Source organism: Xyrauchen texanus, chromosome 5 (genome assembly GCF_025860055.1).
Source record: "Xyrauchen texanus isolate HMW12.3.18 chromosome 5, RBS_HiC_50CHRs, whole genome shotgun sequence".
Lineage (NCBI taxonomy): Eukaryota > Metazoa > Chordata > Actinopteri > Cypriniformes > Catostomidae > Xyrauchen > Xyrauchen texanus.
In genome coordinates this window covers 35,725,834-35,750,882 of record NC_068280.1, presented here as the reverse complement: position 1 = coordinate 35,750,882, position 25,049 = coordinate 35,725,834, and the positions used below count along the sequence as shown (strand labels likewise).

At 37.8% G+C, this 25,049-nt stretch overlaps 1 protein-coding gene across 2 annotated transcripts in view; it reads right to left on the bottom strand.

Annotated features, from left to right (window-relative positions):
* LOC127643761 (receptor-type tyrosine-protein phosphatase S-like) overlaps nt 1-25,049 on the bottom strand; it is a 56,887-nt gene that overhangs the window by 21,571 nt on the left and 10,267 nt on the right. The window contains exons 5-16 of one of the 2 annotated variants that reach the window (XM_052126623.1): nt 20,082-20,192; nt 14,631-14,900; nt 12,694-13,275; nt 11,915-12,057; nt 11,692-11,833; nt 8,263-8,565; nt 7,703-7,896; nt 6,837-6,860; nt 6,544-6,661; nt 4,560-5,237; nt 4,026-4,123; nt 243-499 (exon numbers count right to left, since the gene is read on the bottom strand). In XM_052126623.1, the coding sequence (XP_051982583.1) occupies nt 243-499; nt 4,026-4,123; nt 4,560-5,237; nt 6,544-6,661; nt 6,837-6,860; nt 7,703-7,896; nt 8,263-8,565; nt 11,692-11,833; nt 11,915-12,057; nt 12,694-13,275; nt 14,631-14,900; nt 20,082-20,192 (2,920 nt within the window). Of the gene's footprint in view, nt 1-242; nt 500-4,025; nt 4,124-4,559; nt 5,238-6,543; nt 6,662-6,836; nt 6,861-7,702; nt 7,897-8,262; nt 8,566-11,691; nt 11,834-11,914; nt 12,058-12,693; nt 13,276-14,630; nt 14,901-16,935; nt 16,948-20,081; nt 20,193-23,376; nt 23,395-25,009; nt 25,019-25,049 lie in introns of both variants that reach the window. The other variant, XM_052126624.1, reaches the window with a different exon arrangement.

Here is a 25,049-nt window from a genome sequence, read left to right as displayed (position 1 = left end):
AATGCTACACAATATCACAATATATAAATAGTTTACAATTGAAAAAAATATAATATCATATAAATATCATAACATTTCCATATTAATAATAATGAGAATGCAATTTTATGGGGAAAATGAGAACTGGGGTGTGAGTGGGGGTGGGGGGGGGCATAATGACATGAAAATAATAAGCTGTGTGTAATAAAATGTGTGTGTAGAGGTTTACTCAGTGTGGATGTATTAATGAGTGCTTTACTGACCTAACATTAGCCTGTCCCTGGGCAGCTGGGAGCTGCAGTGTTGCAATGCTCTGTGTGCTGGTCTTGTCCAGCACCTGAGGTTTCCTGGTCAGCAGATTTGGAGCCGTCATGGCATCCGCACGGTGCTGCAAGCCACCAGTGCTGTCAGCTTTACTGGTTAACAGGAAGGTGTAGACAGACTGAGGCTTTAGCTTAGTGACCAACATCTGGCCGAGCCGCCCATCCACCTCCACACTCTCACCATCACCATATGAAATCTAAAAGCAAGAGAGAATGAAACAGTATTAAATAAATGACAAATGCACACTTCTTCAGAACAAATTGTCAACATATTGTGACACACAAACTTGGGGATAGTAGAAAGAAATTAAGACTGACACCTCAGATGGATGCTTACACACTCACAAAGTAATTCAAACAATGTCATATACAATTCCATCTCCATATGCTGTATTAAAAGGAAGGAAAAATACACACACACACACACACACACACACACACACACACACACACTTCAGAGATAGAGTCAAGACTAAACCCTCCAAAATCAAGATCTGGACCCTTACCAGACCCCCTAAACCAGATCCAGAATGATTTCAGACCCCTTAAGCTCAAACCAATACCAGACTCCCTAAGACCCAGGTCTAGAACAATATCAGGTCCCTAAGACCCAGACCAATACCTAAGAACCAGATGCAGACCAACACCAGACCTCTTAAGGCCCAGATCCAGACCAATACCATACTTCCTAAGACCCAGATGCAGACCAGCCCCCTAAGACCAAGACCAATATCAGACCCCCTAAAGCCCAGACCCAGACCAATACCAGACTCCCTAATACCCAGGTCAAGACCAACACCAGACCCCCAAAGTACCAGGTAAATACCAGAACCCCTAAGGCCCAGATCCAGACAAATAACAGACTCCCTAAGACCCAGACTCAGACCAATACCGTACCCCTTAAGAACCAGATGCAGACCTACACCAGACCCCCTAAGACCAATGGGCCCAGACCAATATCAAACCCCCTAAAGCCCCCTAAAGCCCAGATCCAGACCAATACCAGACTCCCTAAGACCCAGGTCAAGACCAAAACCAGACCCCCTAAGACCCAGACCAACATCAGACTGCTTAAGACCCAGACTCAGACCAATGGTAAATGGTCTGCACTTACACTCACCTAAAGGATTATTAGTAACACCATACTAATACTGTGTTTGACCCCCTTTCACCTTCAGAACTGCCTAAATTCTACGTGGCATTGATTCAACAAGGTGCTGAAAGCATTCTTTAGAAATGTTGGCCCATATTGATAGGATAGCATCTTGCAGTTGATGGAGATTTGTGGGATGCACATCCAGGGCATGAAGCTCCTGTTCCACCACATCCCAAAGATGCTCTATTGGGTTGAGATCTGGTGACTGTGGGGGCCATTTTAGTACAGTGAACTCATTGTCATGTTCAAGAAACCATTTTGAAATGATTCGAGCTTTGTGACATGGTGCATTATCCTGCTGGAAGTAGCCATCAGAGGATGGGTACATGGTGGCCATAAAGGGATGGACATGGTCAGAAACAATGCTCAGGTAGGTTGTGGCATTTAAACGATGTGCACTAATTGGCACTAAGGGGCCTAAAGTGTGCCAAGAAAACATCCCCACACACCATTACACCACCACCACCAGCCTGCACAGTGGTAACAAGGCATGATGGATCCATGTTCTCATTCTGTTTACGCCAAATTCTGACTCTACCATCTGATTGTCTCAACAGAAATTGAGACTCATCATACCAGGCAACATTTTTCCAGTCTTCAACTGTCCAATTTTGGTGAGCTCTTGCAAATTGTAGCCTCTTTTTCCTATTTGTAGTGGAGATGAGTGGTACCCGGTGGGGTCTTCTGCTGTTGTAGCCCATCCGCCTCAAGGTTGTGCGTGTTGTGGCTTCACAAATGCTTTGCTGCATACCTCGGTTGTAACGAGTGGTTATTTCAGGCAAAGTTGCTCTTGCTTGAATCAGTCGGCCCATTCTCCTCTGACCTCTAGCATCAACAAGGCATTTTCGCCCACAGGACTGCCGCATACTGGATGTTTTTCCCTTTTCACACCATTCTTTGTAAACCCTAGAAATGGTTGTGCGTGAAAATCCCAGTAACTGAGCAGATTGTGAAATACTCAGACCGGCCCGTCTGGCACCAACAACCATGCCACGCTCAAAATTGCTTAAATCACCTTTCTTTCCCATTCTGACATTCAGTTTGGAGTTCAGGATATTGTCTTGACCAGGACCACACCCCTAAATGCATTGAAGCAACTGCCATGTGATTGGTTGATTAGATAATTGCATTAATGAGAAATTGAACAGGTGTTCCTAATAATCCTTTAGGTGAGTGTATATAGAGCTTTTTTTAACCTTAGAGGTTACCAAAGCACTTTACACTGTGTCCCAATCACCCATTCACACAAAAACACATACACCAATGGCGGCAGAGCTAGCCTGACATTGGGAGAAACTTGGGGTTCAGTGTCTTGCCCAAGGACACTTCGGCATGTGGAATCATGTGGGCCGGGAATCGAACCACCAACCCTGCAAGTGGCAGCTCACCCGCTCTACCACCTGAGCCACAGTTGCCCCATAATTTGGAGACCAATAAGAAAAAGATGCAGACCTACACCAGACCCCCTAAGACCCAGACCAATACCATACCCCTAAGAACCAGATGCAGACCTACACCAGACCTACACCAGACCCCCAGACCAATATCAGACCCCCTAAAGCCCAGATATTAGACTCCCTAAGACCCAGGTCAAGACCAACACCGGACCCCTTAAGGCCCTGATCCAGACCAATACCATGCCCCCCAAGACCCAGATGCAAACCTCCACCAGACTCCCTAAGACTCAGACCAATACCAGACCTCCAAATTCCCAGATCCAGACAAAAATCAGACCCGTAAGGCCCTGATCCAGACCAATACCATACCCCCTAAGACACAGATGCAGACCAACACTAGATCCCCTAAGGCCCAGATCCAGACCAATACCAGACCCCCACGACCCAGAACAATACCAGACCCCCTCAGGCCTAGACCAATACCAGACCCCTAAGGTCCAGATTTAGACCAACACCAGACTGCCTTAGTCCCAGACAAATACCAGACCACCTAAAGTCCAGATTGAGAGCAATACCAAACACCCTTAGACCCAGACCAATACCAGACCCCATAAGGCCCAGACCCAGACCAATACCAGACCCTAACCTAGGCTAGACCTCTCAGACCCAGACCAAGCCTAAACCCTTCAAGGACCTGATCCAGATCAAGACCAAACCCCAAGACCCTGAACCAGACCAAGGCCAAACCCCAATATCCAGAACAAGACCAAGACCTGTAATTCCATGAAACAGACAAATGAATGTATTGCATCATTCATGTTGATTTCAATGCAGTTTTTCAAAGAATGTATTGCAAATTCTCAAAATGATTGAGGAAATTATCACCATTAGTATGCTGTAAATAGACTGTAGTCTTGTCTGAGACCTTAAGCTGAAACCAAGATCCAGACCAAGATTTTACATTTTAAGGCCAAGTACAAGTCAACGAGTTATGAGACCCAGACCAAAACAGCAAGTTATGAGACCCAGACCAAGGCCATGTTTATATGGTCTTGAGAGGAGCCAAAAAATACAAGATCAAGACTCAAAATACAAGATCAAGACACACACACACACACACACACACACACACACACACACGCACACAGTAAAGTGTTTTGACGTACTTACAAAGAGAGATTGTGCTTTATTACTGGTGGTTCGTGACTCCCAGGTCAGCAGAACCGAGCTCTTCATTGCAGCTTTTACTTTGAAGTTCACTGCAAAAACTATGAGAAAAACAAGAGATAAACACATAACCAATCATGCAGTAATACATTAGCTCACCTGAGCAGAAAATTTTGCTTCAAGCAATCCCATTTTGAAAAGAGCACATTGGAGAAAAGAGAGCTAGTCACTCATTTTTCCAAGAGCTGACAAGATATTTTCTTTTGTGTCCAAGAGCTCACCTTTAATACAGCTGTCTAATGTGATTATGGAGCACTCGATTTTCATCTAGACTCAGTTAAAGAAATATTTCTCACCTTTTATCTGCCCTTAGTGTATGTTACCAAACATGTAACTGAGACTAACACTGACAGACAGAAAGGATGACATCTAAACAGAGAAACTGACAATTGGTGTGTACATCTTTCCAAAGAAAAGAGAATGTGGTGGTTTGTTTGGGAAGGATGCCTTGACTGTGATGATATGCATGTGTCCTACCTTCCTGTGTTGGTTGTGTTCTGATGGATATAGGGAGACTATAGGGCCCAGAGCCACGTTTGCTAAGCATGCACACTCTTGCCACATACTCAGTATTTGCCCTGAGGCCGGTAAGAATCACTGGGGTGTCTGTAACATCAGATTCCATGGCAATGTCTGTGCCATTATTATAGCTGACAGCAAACCACACGCGGTAACCTTGGATCTGCTTGATACTTCCTGGTCGCTCCCATCTTAGAATAACAGATGTGGAGTTAATGCTTTCAGCAGTTAAATTAGCCAAAGACAGTACGGTTTCTGGAATGCTTGCGTTTTGAGACCTCTCTGCAACATCAAAGTGACCTTCTGTTGTGCCTGGGATGGTTATTGTGTATTCTGAGGTTGTTTCCACCATGCTTGGGTTTAAAAGTGTGACCTGAGAGCTTGAACCATAACCCCACACACTACGGGCTGCAAGACGGAACACATACAGAATCCCAGCACTCAGGGACGAGACGTTGTAGGTTCGTGTGTCAGCATCAAGCTCCATCACCATGAAGGAGTCTGAGGTGGGGTCAGCCCGGCCATATGAGAGCCTGTAGCCCAGCACAGGGTACAAACCAGCAGGAGGAGGCTGCCAGTTCAGCAGAGCAGTGCCATCCTCTGATGACTCCACTGTCAGAAGGGGCATACCTGGCACTGTGAAGTAGAGAATAGTGTAGCACTGTAATATTGTAGTGATCAAGACTGAAAATGTAAAGCTGTATCTGTGTCATAATGTATTGGGGTGTTGAGAGTGAAACACTTGCTTTTATGGTTAAGGTGCTATACATTTTTTCTTCCGTTTTGCTCTTAGACTTATGCTCTGTCATAAATGGCACACTTAACGTGTATTTACAGTATTGTGGACTTGCAATGGCCAACATTTGCATGTGTCTGTAAAGTCCACAGTTATGAAGTCCACAAGACATTTCAAGTCATTTTATGATACTGAATGGTGCTCACATGCACCCATTTGGATCAGAAATATTTAGATTTTACTCAGACTTACATGGCATATACTGTAATTTTAGTTAAAAAATTTATAAACTATATACAATTATTTGAACAATAAAGATGAATATGTTTAATATTTAAGATTAAACAACATTAAACAAAACCTGAGCTCATGAAATAATAGCATATAATGTATATACTGAAGTGTAATCTACTTTGGATGTGTGACAGTTACTGTGGTTTTGGGAAACAGTCATGACTAGCTAGTTCATTTTTCCAATGATGCATCGTACTATGGTGGTTACGCAGTGAGTTACGTCGTTGTACGGGAAATGCACCCCAGTATAGCTGTTCACCAGCATGTGTTGTGTTTTGGGTAATGGTGTCCACACCAGGGGCCTTTACCTTGAAGCTATTTTAACACCATTTAAAAGTTACTTTGTAGTGAATTCCTCATGTTTAGACAGTTTAGGATATTGCATTACATGTAGCATGTTTTTAAGGAAACGGCATATTCACAACGCAAGTTACGCATTCTGACTAGCGGGTAACTTAGATCAAGTTCACCTGTTCATTCGATTGCTTGTCTGTGCAGATGTAATTTAATATTATGTTTATTTTATGGATATAGCTGATTAATGTCAGATATTCAGGATTTGTTTCAGTGTGGTAATTAACCTGCTAGTAAAGTTTGTGAATGTGAAAGTGTTTAGCTCTTTCAGTTCACGCAGCACAAACAGGAAAACCCATAATATACTATGACTGGATTATTTGAATAAATACTTTCTAGATTTTTCTTTCTTTAAAATATTAAACACATTTTTGCAGTTTGCTGAGGCTAGGATATGCGATTTCTTAGGATACCTATTTCAGTTATATCTGTCAGAATGTAGGGACAATGTACACGTGGTTTTAAAAAAAATGTGTACAGCACCTTTAAACTTCAGATAAAGTTAACAGCAAGTGTAACAGTGCATAAATATGTGTGTATTTTGGGGTGTATACACACATGAGGGTTTAGTTCTGATGACGGTAGCTTTGCTCTTTGCTCCGTCACCTTTTGAGGTGAATGCAGCCACAGCCACAGAGTATTCAGTGTTTGGCGACAAATCAGACAAAACCAGCTCCTAAATATACAGATACACACCTTACTAAAATCCTAATACACAAAATACAATCAAACCAAAATGTCTTATAATAATTTATAATTATTTGAATTGCTGAATTGCTAAACTAAAAATGTAATTAATATTTATGGACAGAGAAATGTTATTCTTTGTCATGTTTAGAGTACATACTCACATATTGTTGTGTATCATTCCGTGGCTGCAACATTTAAGAAAAAACATAAAGTTCAATTTATGGGGGTGATGCCATACATTTTTACAAAAGTATTGAAATTAATTATTCATCAAACTTATGTATATTTTTATAATATATAATATATTTTCTTATGTCCACTTATAATATTATATATTATAATGGAAAATATTCATTATTTAGTTATTATGACAATTTTTTCACCCTCTCTATCCCTTAGAAGTCTTTATATAAAGAAGATAGTCTTTATTTACTGTGGGGGATATTTTTATTTCTAAAATGTATGGTACATTTTCATTGTACAATGAACTCTTTTATCTGAAAAGATTAAGCAACATGTGATTTATTATGCTATGTAATGTAAATGCTGAGACTAAATTTGATTACTTACAACAAAACAATAATGTTCAACTGAGAATAATTAGTGCAAAAGTTTTACTGGAACGATTACATGGGGGTATACAGGCTTTTGGTCTTTGAGATGGTTATCAGAGCTTCTGTCTTAGCAGGCGGTTAATTACCAGACAATGATATTGTATGGCAATTAAAGAGAAATTAAATTCCATTTAAATAGCATTAGACAAGCTAAGAACTCTAATCACTGCCAAACAACAACTCTTCCAGATCAAGAGATAGTTGGGATCTGCATTCTATTCTTGAGTATGAATACAATAGGCTGTTGTTGCAAAGAAAAAAGTCCTTGGATTTTTGTGAATATGAATTTAGGGAATTTATCTTTGAATTGGGAACAACTAGACAAAGATAAATGCCAAATATTAAAATAAGTCAATCAAGACAATGTGACTTGTGAAATATGTGGTTCAGTGTCAGTGGATGCTATCTCCTACCTGTGAGTCTCTTAGTAGGAGATCCTTAATTCTGGTAGGGCCTGTTCTCTCCCCTGCTGTGCGTCTGACATATGTCACCTGGTAGCCACGGATCTTTCCATGCTGTCGCTCAGCAACTGGAGGTCTCCATGACACTCTGGCAGAGGTGGCGTTTAAGACCACCACGTCCATGCCCCGCGGAGGTGCGCTGGGCACTGAAGGGGCATTTTAGGATAAAGGACATGTAATCACAGCTGAACATTCATTCCAGCTCACGGGAGAAGGTAAGAAAAGGAGAGGAAAAGAGGTATGGTGTTGGGGTATGGTTCATTTATCGTGATAAATGGTTTGGTAAACCCTTTTTATATATAAATGTCATGGAAAGAGACCTGTCCATGTGATAACCATTGTGAACATTATAAAATCTATAAAGAACAAAGGCAATCCAAAGAGGAACTTGGGTAAAGTCAGGAACATCGCAACCACTTGGGTCAGGAGCACAAATGTGTCTTTGGTAGGTTAAGGAAGAAGATGTTCAACTTGGTCAAGGGTCAGATAAAGGCACGGCCATAGAAACATACCATCTTCCTCAGTGAGGACCAATACCGGCAGGCTCTCCGGCCCTTGACCGGCGTCTGTGTGGGCAGCGACAGTAACAGAGTACAAGGTCCCTTTCTTCAGTCCCTCTATCCGATAACGAAAACAGTTGGATGGGATGTCTGTGATCCTTTGTACGGGGTCTATTTCCCGTTCCACGGCCACATAGCGGATGGAGTATCCGGTTATGTTTCCATTGTCAGCCGTGAGGGGTGGACCCCAGTTGACCAACAGACTTGTGGAGGAGGGGCTTATGCATGTGACTTTCTGGGGGAGGGGTATGGAATCTGATTGGGTGGTTTGAGAAGTGAGACGGTTTAATTGTATGTGTTAAGGCATCAGTGGTTAGTTTTAGTGTGGATGATTGGTAGAAAAGAAATCAGAGAAAAAGACAAAAAGACATAAAAAGAAACAGCTGTCATAAAATGGTGTTGTCACAGACAGAAAAAAATCGAAATAAAGACATTTTACACAGAAATCAGAGGTGTTTGAACGAAACTGAAACAAACATACAGTACATTCAACATTAAACATACCTGTTTGACTCTTTCCAGGTGCTTTTACTGAGTGTCTAATGCTCTTACCTGCTATTTACTCTTAATCCATCCAACAAATCTACATCTATGACTTTTAGTGATAGATAGGATATATGACATCACCAAAAGCAAACCACTGTGTGTTGTGATTGTGGACCAGTGATGGGGAGTATAATATACACTCCTCTAAACTCTTCCACTCCCTGATTCATTTTTGTGGAGCAGTTAATTTGGTCAGCACATTTTAATTAATTTAATTTGATTCACCAATTTTTTTGAGTCCCAGATGTTGCCCTTAAAAAGCTTCAATGTAGTTACCTATTTCTTATTAACATGTTTGTAACCAATTACATTTTAAAAGGATAGCTTGTCTGTAGGTTAACTTCTTCAAATCATGAGTAGCTTGCAGCTTGGGAAGTTAAGGAACTGTTTCAATGTAGCTTCCCCAACACTAGTGTTGACCATGTGTAAATTACCAGCTAGAGGCTCCAAGAATTTCTTAGCTGGTTCAGGCTGATTTAATATACAAAACTTTGCTGGTGAAGTTAAAGGTGCTGTAAATGATTTTAGCCATTCTGGAACTTCCGCCAGACTAGCCGTTGATTTAGCCACACCCCCTCTGTCCAAAACCCAGCACTCTAAAGACACTCACTTACATAAAAATCCCTTACAGCACCTTAAATATGGCCAATATTCCTCAGTGATGTTAGTAAAGAAGCCTGGGGCCTGTACCATATAGGCAGTTTAGGTGGCAAGCCAGTTAAGGTTTAGTTTAGCTTGTGTCAGCCTTGGGATTTAGATACCATAAAAGCAGGTCAGCCTTTTTTCATTGCTATAGTAATGTATACTCCATGACTAACCTGCACAGTAATATGTTTTGTTCTCAGAAACAGATCACTAACAGATACTGAAGTACTAAAGTGACATCTGTGATGCAATGAAGTCACTTCCCAGTGTCTCTTAAAGCACACTTTACAGAAAACATCTTAGAAATCCACAAAATCGACTCATGATAAATGATTTATTTGAGAGTCTAAATATAGATTTTCGGCAGATGGAGTCTTGTAACATATTTAAATACACTATAATTGTTTTTCATTTACCTACTCTAGCCATAAAATATATACAAAATCTTTTTTTATATATAATATTAGGCTATTTATAAAACAGCTAGTAAGACGGATTAATATAATACCTGCCAAAAATGATTGATTCTAAAATATTAACAGCTTAATCACTCCATAAATTGGCTATAGAAAGGGAAAAATGCCACACAAACTGCTACTTTCATGGACTGGAGATGATCATAGAGTATTTCACTTGAAGTTCAATATAAGTGGTACACAAAATACGTCTTAATAAAGAACAAATACATCTCATAATTGCATACAGTATTCCGATTGCTCACTTTATAATTATCCAATAGTAGCCTACATTCATTTGTAATACTATCAAATTATATTTCAGTTTTTAAGCTTTTAAAATGAATAAGCCTGTGTGTTGTTGTTGTGGGCCTATATGAATTTACATACGCATTGATATATCAGCTGTTTGATATTTTTATTATATTCACAATTTGTTCCCAGCAGTCCATCAGCCATAGTGTTTTTTCTTATTGTGTAAATGTCTTTAATTTCTTCATAATTGTTCATTGATCATTGTGCTGTGTAAATGCGTTTTCATTTTTCAAATTTTTATAACAATCTCTTGTTGTGCTTTTTAAATGCATATTTTTAAATGCATTATATTATTGGCCTTCAGCAGAGAGGTAAATCCCTGTCTCTCCGTGTTTCATGTGATATGCTGTTCGCAGATCAAAGACTGAGTTGACAGAGAAAGTTAATGAGCAGCATCATGATACAAATTAATCCTGAATGGATTGATGTGTTTTTTGCAACTCGAAACCAATCCTGTAATCCTGGGTTTGTTAAACTAGCTTCATGGTAGAGGCCTCTGGTGTGAACACCAGCACCCAAAACACAACACATTCTGGTGAACAGATATACTGGGGTGCATTTCCCATACAACAACATAACTCACTGTGTAACAAACATAGTATGATGCATCGTTGAAGAAATTAACTAGCTAGAAACGACTGTTTTCCATAACCTCAGTAACTATGTTGCACATCATTCAAACCACGTTGGTTGAATTGTCATTAGTGACGTTACTCAGTGGTGCAGTAATAACTTCTGAAAATATTAATTTATAATAAGATCGTTTACATGAACACCAGACAGCCGTTTAATGCGAGAAAGCTGCTGAAGACACGAATGCTGCATGCACTTTGTAATGCGACAGATGCATTGCACTGCAATAGTGGGGTTTCCCTCTCTTTTACTCTGGTGTTCCCCTGACACACTTGCGCATATGCACAAGCGCACTCTCCAAAAACATATTAATGGCACTTCTGCTTTAACATAAACACATAAAAGCTGTGTTCTTCAATAGAAACCTTGTATGATAAAACGCTTTCACCTTTAATCCCTTAAACAGCTGCACTCACGTTTACCTCAGAATAAATAATTTTCTTAAATGCATGTAAACATAGTCAAAGTCTTGACAGAATGAAAGATATATATGGAATAAAATATATAGAAGTCTCAGCAAAGTCAAATGATGTCCACACAACAAACTAACAAGAAACTATGCTTCCAACCACAGGTGGAGCTGTAGTTCAATCCATACAACTTTACAATGCTGTTTGCGGATGTTCATTGGAACTACGGTTTCGGGAAACACCAAATCAGAGAACTATGTTGGTAACTTTGGAACTTATGACCATAGTTGTCTAACAATGCTTTTGGGAAATGCACCCCTGGACATTTCAGCAACAAGAAGGCTTTTTGTGTCTGCTTTATATGAAACAGTACATACGTGTTTGTGGAGTCTGAACTGTGATTTCACTGGTGAATGCCCCCAGGCCATGTTTACTACGTGCTGCTAGCTGGAATATGTAGGTGGAAAATGGCTTAAGATTCTTCAACAGATAACTGGAGCTTGGATCAAATGTTAATTTCTGGAGGAGAGACACAGAGACATTTAGAATAATTATCACTTAGCAAAACATTACAAAATGTAAACTTGTGTCTGTGTGTACCTGCTCTGGCTGGTCTCCAAGCCTGTATATGAGCTCATAGCCAGTGATGGCATCTGTGCCACTGTGAGCTGGAGGCATCCATGACAGAAGAATACTTGTCTCCGATTTCACCTCTGCCTTCAGTTCAGTGGGCTGGGATGGAACTGCAAGGGTTTGGAAACAGAAACAAAACTATCTTCAAAATGGCAGCACTCATTAAGAAAGAAAAATACATATTAAGAAATATTTATTGTAGTACTATTAAAAAATGCTTAACCATTTAAATTTACATTAGATGAAGAATCCTGTCACATCAATACTGCCCTACAAATAAAAAAAAAACTAATAATAGAGATAAATAGCTTCAAATGAGTTTTATCCTTCAGCCAAATGTAGATTATTAAATAGTCCCATTTTGTTTTCTCTGCATCTGGAGTTCAGTTAGCTGTCACAAGATGCATCATAGTCTAAGAGACATCATTTCAGTCACATCTCAATTTTGATGAAGTGTGTTGTTACTGTATTTTGCCTCTGTAGGGCAGAGTTGTCTAATAAAAGCATTTTTATTTATAAGTTGAGCTGCCTCATGGGGGCTTTCATTTTGAGATCACATTACCAGCCAAATACCAAATGGGAAGACCTATTATCAGACACATTCACTCATGTAAAAAAAATGTATCACGTCTGACTGCAAATAGTCTGCATTTCTACAATGTTATTGGTAACCATTGCCCAAGATGACAGCAACTCAGTGCACCTTTAAAATCTATAAAATAATCCTAACATCACATTCTGCACACCTCCTGTCTTCGCGATGATGTGTAGGTCGCTGGAGAGAGGTCCATCTCCCACGGCAGTGAAGGCGAGCACTCTAATATAATAGGTTTTGTTGGGTGTCAAGTCCTGTATGTTTAAAAAATTTACCCCGCGAACCATTTCCTTCTCCCATTGGCTCACAGGAAGTGATGGATCCGACGTGTAATAGACCCTATAACCAACAACCTGACCATTGGCTTCCTCAGGCTCCTCCCACTGCACCATTGCTGTTGAACCACTCAGCATGCGACCTCTGACACGGCGAGGAGGGGAACTAGGTGCCTGTTCGGCTGTGCGGGTTTCCACCGTCTGACTTGGTGGGCCACGGCCAATCGAATTCACCGCCACGACCCGGAAATGGTAGTGTGAGTAGGGGCTGAGTCCACCCACACTATATCGAGTTGTTGCAATAGCATCAATTTCTTTAAAGATGTCACTAGAAGAGGTGGGACTATACTGGATGATGTAATAGGAAACAGGAAGGGGATTCCCACTGTCCCACATGAGAGTAATGCTGGTGGCAGATCGCTCCATTACAACTGGAGTTCCTGGAGAATTTGGAAGGGCTGTGGGCCAAAGGAGGAGATACATAGAAAGAAAGAAAAATTAACAAAGGACAGAATTACAGTATATAAGGAAATGATGAGTGGTGATTCAGTATATTAATATATATCGCTATGATCAATAAATCAGCCGATATTAGGACTTTTCAGCACTGTAAACCCTAAAGTTGTCATTACTGGAAATACTGCTTTGCACATTATGAATGATTTAATTTTGTTTCCTTGGTCAAATGTAAGTTATGAGGGCATTTATATAGTTGTCATTAAGACTTAATAGAGATTTTAGCTCTTTTGAAGTATAATTAATGTTGTTTAAATGCAAATAGTTGTTTTGAATGATGAGTGTCCCATTTGGTCAAGTTGGACCCTGTTGACTCTAATTCTTTTTGTGCATATGTAGTTAAAGTCCAGGTATATATGTATTTCTTTGGAGAATTAAGCTTATTAAATGACTGATCAAGAATCGGTTATGAAATTATTTGAGCTGTGATATTGTTTAATCTAAAATTGAATAAATGAAATTAAATAGAAACATCAATATTTAAATAACAAATCTGAAATAAGTCTAGTTAACTTAACTTAAATACTTTCTAAATTCTACATGAACACCAAGATTATTTAACTTAATTACATACGTTTTGGAGATGCCATTACTCAATTCAATTGAGAAAGCGTGTTTACTCAATCAAATGTGTAGAGTCAACTTATTAAGGTTTTCACTGAAGATTAGTAGTAGCAAAATAGTGTCCGCTTTGCTAATAAACAGAAGTGTTTCTTCTCTCTCGGGTCAGTTCCTATGTTTGTTAAGTGAACAAAGTTAAGTTTTTTTTGTTTTTTACATAATTTTGTGTTAATCTCATAAGCAATCATTAAATCACATGATATCATATATACAATATATCAGCAATTTGGTTTTATTCGAAAACCTAGTGATCTGCTTATGCAGGCAGCATTTTAAGGCACCACGACTATGCTGCCTTCTAAGAAACCTAATTTTAGCCATATTCGATGCAATGGATATAACAAAACGCAGGTCTCGATATGCGTATCGAGATGTCTAGATTTTATATACTCCATCGAGCACACAACGCAGACTACATCTGTTACACAAAGCCTTTGAAAAATAGCCTACATCAGCCATTGTCGCTCACCCTGTTTTCAAGATAGTGGCATCTACCATTGAAAAAACAATGTTGGTAAACCATTAATAATGAGCTAACATACATCAATAGACAGTAGGTAATAACCGCTATGCCAGTTGGATGATTATTACACACCAATAGCATTTTCTTTCTTAACTATCTTTAGGTGTTAAGACATTCCTATTCAAATAGTCTGATATGGTTACTTCAGCATACCTTTAACTGTTATCTGTGCAATGGTTTCTATAACTCCCAGTGTAGACATGGCCACACAGGTATAGTTGGCAGACTGGCGTACATCTGTGAGTTCCAGAACATTCCTCCCAATAGGCATGTCATCTTCTGGTGTCAAATCCTCAGTTCCCAACATCCATTTGACATATGGCATGGGAACACCCACAGCCTGACATGAGATATTCACACTGCCTCCCGGCATGATCTCATAATCCATCGGTGGCACTGAGAAACGAGGAGGGATGCGACGCACTGAGGGTGTGAAAGAGAGTGAGCCATTTAATATTTCATGCTAAATACATTATTAATGCTACAGAGAGCACTGCATCTTGTAAAGGTGCTCCTCAAAATACTGTAGGCAGCAGACTAATAATCTGGGGCCAGATTCACAAAAACGTTCTTAAGAAATGTTTTTTTAAAAGTTCTTAGGATAAATTATAAGTAGTTTGTAAGAACGTTTCTAAGTGCAATTCTTGAAAAATTCTTAAGAAGTTCTCAAATATTTTCTTAAGAACATCACAATTTTTTCTTAAGAATAAAAAGACAGGCTTTGACATTGTCTGATCAGCCTGCTCATGGAGTTGCCTTGTCTTATAGGCTACAGAAAATTCAATACTTCAACTCAGGTGTATAATAACGATACATTTATCTATTAAGCTATTAGCTAGCACCTCGTGCTAATTTTCTTTAATGTAAAGTGCGTGAGATGTGTTAGTTTAACGACATTGACCATCAAAGGTGAATTTACTAAAGAAGCAAAATCTTCAGTCGACAAGAGCTGAGGAAATTACTGAAAGGAAAAAGTTCTCCTTGAGAAGCTTGATAATAATATCACATCGGAAAATACAAGGCGAGTAAATGGGAAAAGATAGCAGAGGCTGTCTCCGCTGTGCCCAACTCTGATAGGGATGTGAATGGGGGGTGAAAACTAAAGTCTAAGCTTTCTAATGTTAATATGATTGTGTTTCTATGAACTTTAAACATCACAGAGAGAGAGATTGATAGATATATGCAGCACATCTGTTTGAATAAGCATGATTGGTCACCACACTAAGAAGCTTCAAAACAACATTTATCGTTTGAATTTGATGAAAACATTTACATGGTTTACAAACTGAAAATAAAAATAAAATTAAACTTTCGGGCTAAAATAACATGATTATAACATAATCATTCTACTATCAGTCAAGTAGAAAACCATGTCATATTTATTTGCTAATTTGAGTAAATTTCACTGGTAAATAAAATAAGTAAACTTTACTTAACTTTTCAAAGCTATTGTTCCCAGTTGAATAATTAATAAACTTGAGTGGTTTCACTTTTTGCAAGTTTATTTACACCATTTATATTTTTGAGTTTGTTGTTATGTTTAGTAAATTTTTGTTTTGTGAAGTCAAATTTCTACTCAAAATAAACAGTTCATAATCACATAATCATCTTGTTTTGTGCACCAAGTGTTGAGGTCTGCAAGTGCAGCTCTGTATCATGTTTCTATTGCCAGTAATGGAAGGTGATGTTGTCTAATAGATTACATGGCATGCAATAAGCTTTCCTGTGGAAGGCTTCTTTATGTCATGTGCTAAAGTACATGATTGTGAAACGTTTAAGTAACATTTACATCAGATTTGTAATTAAAAGTTACTATTATACTATTATAATACTATGTATTAACTGACATTTTTAAGTTATGTCTTAAAGTTAAGTAGATTTTACTTAATTTTATACCATTAAAATGTATTCAGAAAAACTGTGTGCAAAAACTTGAATGTTGGAATAAAAACAAACATATCTACACTAAAACTAAATCAGAGTAGGCTATAATTTCTGCTTGATGTCAGATTTTTTAAATTGTGCTGCAGATATACTGAATATTGACACATTTCTAATGTTGCATAATATATACCATCATACCCGTCAGCCCTAGGGAAATTTTGGAAAAGTATGGTGTAACTGTGCAGTAACAGCAAGTATCCCAGTATGAGGAATGTTTGAATAAATTTGGGCCATTAACTGTTTAAATAAGCACACAGTTCAAATGAGTACATATCACTGCTATGGTATAACCTGCTATTAGCATGATGCTATGGAATGCCGTTAAGTAGGATCAGGTGAAATATGGAGGATTAGTGTCAGATGACATATGCAGTAGTAGGATCTGGAGAGTGAGTTAGACTGTCTGAGGGAGGCAATCCTGGTGGAGGGGAAGGATTATGTAGATGTGAGGGACTGAGATTAAGATTAGAGTAAGAAACACAGAGCATTTTATATTTTGAGGAAGAGCACTTACCATCTCTCAGCTCTACAGACGAGTCCGGCAGTGAAAAATGAGCCAATGGGGAGAAATTAACAAACAATGACAAAAACTAAGAGGGAGATGATCTAAGAGGGGAAACATCTTAAAATATTCAGACAGATCAGACAGAAGAGATTACAGAGATTGGGTCTCATTCATTATATTCACAAATGTGCGTAAAATCTTTGCGAACATTGTTTTTGCTGAAGTTCTAACTTGGGCTTTTATTTTTTATAAATGTAGGATACCATTTTGAACCAGCTCCTACACCAAAATCACAAACTCATAGTTTCCTTAGAAGCATGAAATTTAAAGGGGTCATGAAATGGAGAATCACATTTTCTTTGATAATTAGACATATAGGAGTTGACTGTTCTATAAAAACTTACTGTAAATTTCAGAACACAAAACTTCCTCCCCAGTCTAAAAAGAGCATTTATAGTTGCCACCCAGCTGAAACCTCTCGTTTTGAAATCTGTCTGTTTGTGATGTCAAAAAACATTGCACATTTGTATTTACAAGTCCCACAATATGCGTCATCACATCCTTGGCCTAGTTTAATACAATCAGATCCAATGTGTTTTATGTGTAAACCCTGCAATTTTGTTTGGTAATGTTGAGGTTCATTCTCTTCTGATTGAGTTTGCTGAATTTGAGGGGCTGCATGATGTAAGCCAATCATAACAGTGGGCATAATGTTAAAGTTTTAACCCTCTGGGGTCTGAGGGTATTTTGGGCCCTGGAGAAGTTTTGACATGCCTTGACTTTTATGCTTTTTTCAGTTGCTTAAAAACATATTAATGGCTGAAGTCTGATAACACTATATTCAGCACAAACTGGGCTACAATAAAAATGTGAGCAACACGTGTGTACAGGTTTGTATTTTTGAGAAAATAATGTTTATGCATGGTTTTTGAAAAAAACAAACATTTTAAGTCACTGAAATAAGGCCATATAACACAAACTAAACATTTGTCCACAAGCCTTTTGAGAACTGGATCTTGTAGCCTAGAGTTTTTGCTACAAAATGATTTGAAAACCACCCTGATCACTCATTCATACAAAACAATATAGTAATTTAACTTTTGTAAGACAATTTTAGTGTTGAAAGGTAATATGCGAGGAGGCGTGAACGATTATGAATATGGAGGTGATTTACACCTGAGAAGACAAAGACCCTCCCCTGGGCCTATCAATGAGGAATAGAGAATGAATGTGAAGAGACTTAATGATCAAAATCAAGTTTTAAGTTAAAAGAAGAAATCTGACTGTACATTTTATTTACATAAAGACTTTACTTAATTTTAGACCTACACTACCATTAAAAGAAGTCTCTTCTGCTCACCAAGGCTGCATTTATTTGATCCAAAATACAGAAACAACATTGATATTCTGAATTCTTTTTACAATTTAAAAGAAACATTTTCTATTTAAATATATTGTAAAATGCAATTTGTGATCAAAGCTGAATTTTCAACATCATTACTGCAGTCTTCAGTGTCACATGATCCTTCAGAAATCATTATAAATATGCTGATTTTCTAATATGGGCATATTTAAAGTGCATTTTACTAATTTAACCTGAACACATATTTGCAAGCACAAGCTTTGTTGATGATAATGAGGCAGCATAAATACTAGATAAAATATAATCTAAACATTCATATTATTTTTATATCATATCATATTACATACCATATTAATATTATAAAGCATACAATTTAAATGCCTGCTTTAGCCAAAACAGCATTTAAATGTAACTAAAACTTGCTTATTAGGAGTCATATTTCAAATGTCAATACTCTGAATCCCGTCTGGCAAGTCTGGAAACAGTCCCACTAGTAAAATATGTACATGTTTATATAAAATAGCATGTCAACTAATGAAAACTAAAATGACTTACTCGTCCGAAATTGTATCCTCTGCTGGATCAAGTCTCTCTTCAAAATACAAACGTTCATCGGAGTCCTGCTTCTCTTCTGAGGAAAATGTGAACTCTTCCTTAATATCCAGGAGATTCCTCGAATGTGTATTGTTACAAACACGCAGAAAAGTTGAGCTGTGTTGTGTTTACATTAAACCTCAGTCAAGGGCATGTACATTTGCCTTGATCGTCTCAGTACATTAGCGTATGAATGGCGCACTCTGCTGGTGGGTGGGATCACATTAGAGATGAGTTGCGCCAGAAGAAAATGTACATCGCTTATTTTCATACAGATTACATTGCATGAGAATATTTGTTTTACATTTGAATTGTTTTATTTAAAAGTAGACATTTTAAGCTTTCTTTAGACATATGTTTCATGTTTGTGTGATAAGTATTTGCGGAGTTTCAGTTAATTTGTTTGATGTGTTTCAGAAATATGCGCGTGAACACAGAGACTGCTGAAAGCTCACCCTTTTTATTTTCTTTATTTTACAAAAGAACAAGATTTTGTTGTTATTGTGAGTGTACACAAATAAAAGTAGACCCTTTATAGTCTCTAATGATGTCTTACACTTATCTGTATACCCAAAAATGACGGAGTATTTTAAATTGTTTCCGCTGTAATGACGGAAATATACAGCAGGATGCGCCGGCGCGTCCGTTGACCCCAAAGGTTTAAGGAGGCACTTAGCCAAAACTGAGCGTTTCAGACAGAGGGCCAAAACAGAGTGGAAATGATCATATATTACTAAATTGTGACTGTTCTTGGACCTCAGGGAAGATAATACAATTATTTTAATCACTTCATGACCCCTTTAAGCCCATTCTTTTATACCGTATGTACAGTATTATCATTTGTAATACTGCAATAAGTCTTACTTATTTCAGAGTAACAAAAGTAATATGCAAAACTTCTCAATATGAACTAGGTTCTGCATAATTACTAACTGCAGACATACGCTCCCTCATTTAGAATAATCAGAAATAATCAACTTTAGATCAAAGAAAGAACAAATTTATGTACATATGCATATATTGAAAATTTTGCTTAAGAACCTTTTTCTTCATCCATACTTGTATGTAAATATTTGTGAATGAGACCCATTGACTTTGAAATGTATCTATTCATAAGAATGAGTTAGTACACTTCTAACAGCTCTTGATTTCTAATTGTACAGCACCCAAATCAGTGAGAGATGCTCAAAAGCTGTACCTCTGACATAAAGGTTAGCTGGTGTTGAGTAGCGCGTTCCTTCACTGTTGGTCGCGACACACTCGTATTTACCCTGATCAGTTTCTTTACTCTGATCAATCTGAAGCGCACCTGGATACACACGCACATATACAGGTCATTTACAAACAACAAATGCACACATACTACTCAAAAGCTTTGTCAACAGAGTTTCATCTGTTTTTTCAGTTGTGTTAAAGGAATGTTCTGGGATATGGGTTCTGGGAAATGGTTTCATCCCTAATTTTGTAAAAACAAACAAAACTGTATGTATGCATTTACAATGTAAATCTGTGGGTCAAGGCATTCTGATTTAAAAGCAGAAACTTTCTTCATTTAAGAAAATGTCATATATTAATTCTTCCATACAAACATTTGTGTAATTTGAGCTTTAAAATGGTCTAAATTTTCCTTATAGTAGTGATTATAGTTATATATTTATGCTGTACAAACTATATTATGTTTTTGATATAAATTGCTGTAGTTTGTTCTTTGAAAACTGTACTTTTTGGATAGCTGTATGTTGTGTCTATTTCTGGTATCCTTGTGCATATTGTGTGACCGTGGTCATGGACAATTAAATGGTCATGACAAGCCACAAAGTTGAATGATTTTTTATTTTACAAGGACAAGGTTAGTAAGTGATTCTATCACAATAGTGTCATGCTAACACATATCATGTTTAAGTCTGTATTTTAACATTAACCTGGTGCTTGCCTTGCCCCATAGACTATTGTGTAAGTGCATTAGCAGGATTTTTGTTGCTTTTACAAACTGAATGACAAGTCAAAATTATTTTCTGGGGTGGAAATTTACATCTTAACTTGTATTGAACCTAAATAATTACTTTAACTATGCCTATACAAAAGCTGGCTTATATTTAAATATCAATACAGAATTATACTGAAGAGAGTTAAAAAGCATATCAATGATCTGAGTAATAATAATAATAAAAATTCTGAGTCAAGAAACATTTCTGAGAGGATAATTTACCAGACAGAAAAACAGAATAAACAGTCTTGCCTTACTGTCAGAAAACAAAACAAGCAAGCAATTGAAGCATTTGTCCTTGCCAAAGATAAAAAAGAAGCAGTCAACCTATTCCTACAATGTGATTTTAACATTAAATAGCCACACTGCCTGTTGATCAGATATAAAAAAAAATATAGCCAATTTTAACATCCAGTAGGGAATTTCATGCTGAAGAATTTAATAATTATTCATTAGAGGGAGAAAGAGGTGAAATGATCCATAGAGGGAATAATCAATAATAAAAATACAAATAAAAATAAAAATAGGAAAACAACAAAAGACAGCAATTGTTTGAAAAAAGTATCACTGAAATAACAGACAAAAAAAAAATAAGAGTAAGAATTTGTCTACATTGCTCTGAAAATCATTGATTTGATCTCTTATCTTTATCATTTAGAATAAAATCAAAATCAAAATCAGTCATATCTGATACCATGTCTGCTCCACTACTACTAAATGAATGATATTTATGCTATTTTTAATTTACCTAAATCAGTTTCATGCAACTTTTACCAAATATAGTGTAATAAAGTGTAAAGATCTCGTGAAATTGAAGTTTACCAACTTCTAAAATGGACAGATTGCATTTTAGTGGAAGTGTATTGTTTAGTTGCAATAACGAGTAGCAAACCATGGTTAATAGCTGTGATGTAAACCAAGGGTTGTAGAGCGCAGCAGTCTTGTTTCTAAAAGTAAAAATCGTATAAATTTTCTCCATAGGTGAATATATTTGATCGATAACTTAAAAGCCTTTAAAGACAGACCTACCATGATCTCCGAGGTTATTAATCGATGGCATATGCTTCGGTTGAAGCCATCAGTCTGTATTACTTCAAAGTATTTATAAAAAAATCGTATTTAATAGGGGAATTTCCAGTAAAGAACTACAGTACCCAGTATCCTGGTGGGAAACATTCCACCAATCTGAGAATCGAGGCACTCAAACCAGGACATTCAGGATCTACACTGAGGCGGAAAGACATCTTTAAAAAGACGTGTCCTGAAAAGGACATTCAACGCCTGCTGTGTATTGCTCTTTTGTGAGTGAAATTAACTCTTTTAGGAGGGAGAACACTCTTTTAGACAGAAGCACTGTCGAAACGCCCAGGGGCTTGGACTGCACAGCATGCAGAGAGAGAGAATGCCGCTGGAAATGCGCCATAGATCCAACAGCAGTGCTCTGCCATAGAGGTGAGTGGAACATTAGTGAGTCTCAGCTTGCTGATGCACAACCGCTCGTCTCCGAAGGAAAAAATCTGACTGACAGACACATGCCTGCTTCCATTTATACCCGTATGTCCGGGGGCGGGACATGTAAATTCTGTCTGCCAATTTCTCATTGGCCTTTTCTCAAGTTCAGAGGTACGCGAGGCTCCCAAGAAAGACCCCTTGTGTCACTTTATTCGACACAACGTCGAGGGAGTGACAGAAGGGGGAAATATATTATTTATATACAGTAATTATAATCGACAACTTTAAATTAATAGGTTTAGCGATTGTACTATCGCTTTTAATTCGATTACATCATTTTCAATGCTTAAAGGAACTGTAGCTAATTTCCTCATTAAAATGTTAAATCTTGAGCACTTATCTTTTTCTCTAATTTTCAAAAGAAATTTTTTGCTGTAAATCAAAGTTTGAGACATTATGATTTAACTCGGGGCTGGTTGATTTAGTTCATGTCATCAAACTTTTTTATGAAAGATTGTATGAAATCCCTATGGAAAAAATAAATGGGAAAATTACTTCCAGAACCATGATGGCTAAAAAGTGGGCGGGCACATTGGCTATTTAAATAAACAAAGCAATAAATCCTTCTATATGTCCTGCACTAACTTATTGTTTCATTAGAAAACAGGAAAAAAAACTGTGCCGTCCGATGATTTCATCTATGTCTTTACAAATATGTCTTAAAAAAAACTGCAACTAATCTGAATATTAATCTGACCCCTAATATCTATGGTGGTAACATTCCTGGTTTCATTAGTAAATCCTCTTTCCTTTTTGTTCCAAAAGTAGAGATCACCATTGATTTTTATCAAATCACAAAAATAAAAGGAAGGTGGTTTTGTCATGACAATAGAAACCAAACATCAAGCATGATAAACACATTTTCTCTGAAAATGACATGGTTAGTCAAACAATGATGGAGAGAGAGAGATGCAAAGAGAGAAGAAATGAGGGGAGATCGAAAGAGAGAGTTATAAGGTGAGGATAGATGCGTTGGGTAGCTTTAGTCTCTTACCTCGGATAGGTGTACCCCCTGGATGTGTGAGAATGAAAGCAGATGGGAGATTAAAGAAAAGACGAGTTAGTGCAGCGAAGGAGAATGAGAAAAAGACAAAATGACAAAAAGAGAGATTCAGAAATAGAGAAAATTAACAGAGCCTACGTTCACACAGTCAGTGTTTGGGACTAAAATCCACATTTACTAACAGGTGTGACTCTCCATTTGTCATGTTTGCACAACAACTTACAGCAGCAACTTAAATACTGTCTGTATGAATGAGTAACCAGTCCCCTTTTCAATTTGCACGATAGCCGTGAATACCGGCTGTAACCATAGTAACAGTGACTGAAGTAAATATCAAAGATAGTTATAATCCAACACTGGAAAGTCTTTTCATAATTGAAAATCCAATGGAGGCGTGAGTTAATCTGTTAAATCTTAATTAAACGACAGCGGCTTAGAATTTTTTTTTTTACACCCTAACCACAAATCTTGGAAGAGCAGCTTTGGTGGAAAGGCAATGACTTAATTAGAACATTTTCGGATGAAACACAGCTCTCTGAGTTATCAGAAGCCCACATGAAAAAAACGCAATATACACATGAGACAAGCAGTGTGTGTGCAAAAGAGAGTCGATATCACATTGTATGACATGACAAACACCTAGTTGTCCACTGCGGTTCCGTTCACACAGCACATGCAAACTGAACTCACACTCAAAATTCGCACGTGAGTCCTGAAAAATGTCAGGCAGTTGGTTTAATAATGTGGTTGTCACTCTGGTTCGTAACCAAACTGCGTTAGAAAGTAAACGTATTTAGCGCTGTCTAACAACTGTATTCAGCTACTGTGTGAACGTAGCCAGAGATATAGAGGAAGAAAAATAGAGATTAGAAAAAAGAAACAACAAGATAGAGAAAGAAGGGAGGAGGGAGACTCTCCATGTCTTAAGTGCAAAGTGTAAGTTAGGTTCATAAGAGATGAAAACACTGTTTTCTAAGAAAGTCGATCATTTGTCCGATCATAAAAACAGTCCTCTACAGAACTCATTTCCATTTAAAATTAAATCCCTGGAAAATTAAATCCAGTTTAGCATCGAACAAGACACAGAGACTTAAAACAAGCAGACTCATACCCAGAGAGAGAGAGGAAAGCCAAAGAGGCCACGGATTTGGGTGAAAAGCCACTGTAACATTCAGCATTAGGACATTCAAACCTATCTAGGCAACAAAGAGAGAGTAAGAGAGAGTAATAAAGAGAGAGAGAGCGAGAGAGAGAGTAGGAGAGAGAGAGAGAGAGAGTACGGAGGGGGTAGTGATGCAGGAAATCCAATGCCGAGGGCAGTGAGCATTTGGACAAGTGAAACACTGAGCCAGTGAAGGAGGGAGCCAAAAAAACGTAAGTGAGAGTGGAAGCGAGAGGCTCAGTACCACACGTTAGAGGGGCAGCGCTCAGGTAAAGGAGGATCTACGTGACTGCTGCTGTGTTTACACAGTAAATTCTGTATGAGAGTGGGTGATTTTATTGTTAGGGGCAATACAATATCTACAGTATATATCATGCTCTTTACTAATAATATCGATATGTTTGTCTGTTTGGTGCTTGAAAAAGTGTGTGTGTGTGTTGTGCCTTAGAATAACACACTTACCAAAGGACTCTGTAGATTCAAACAAAGAAAGAGAAACAGC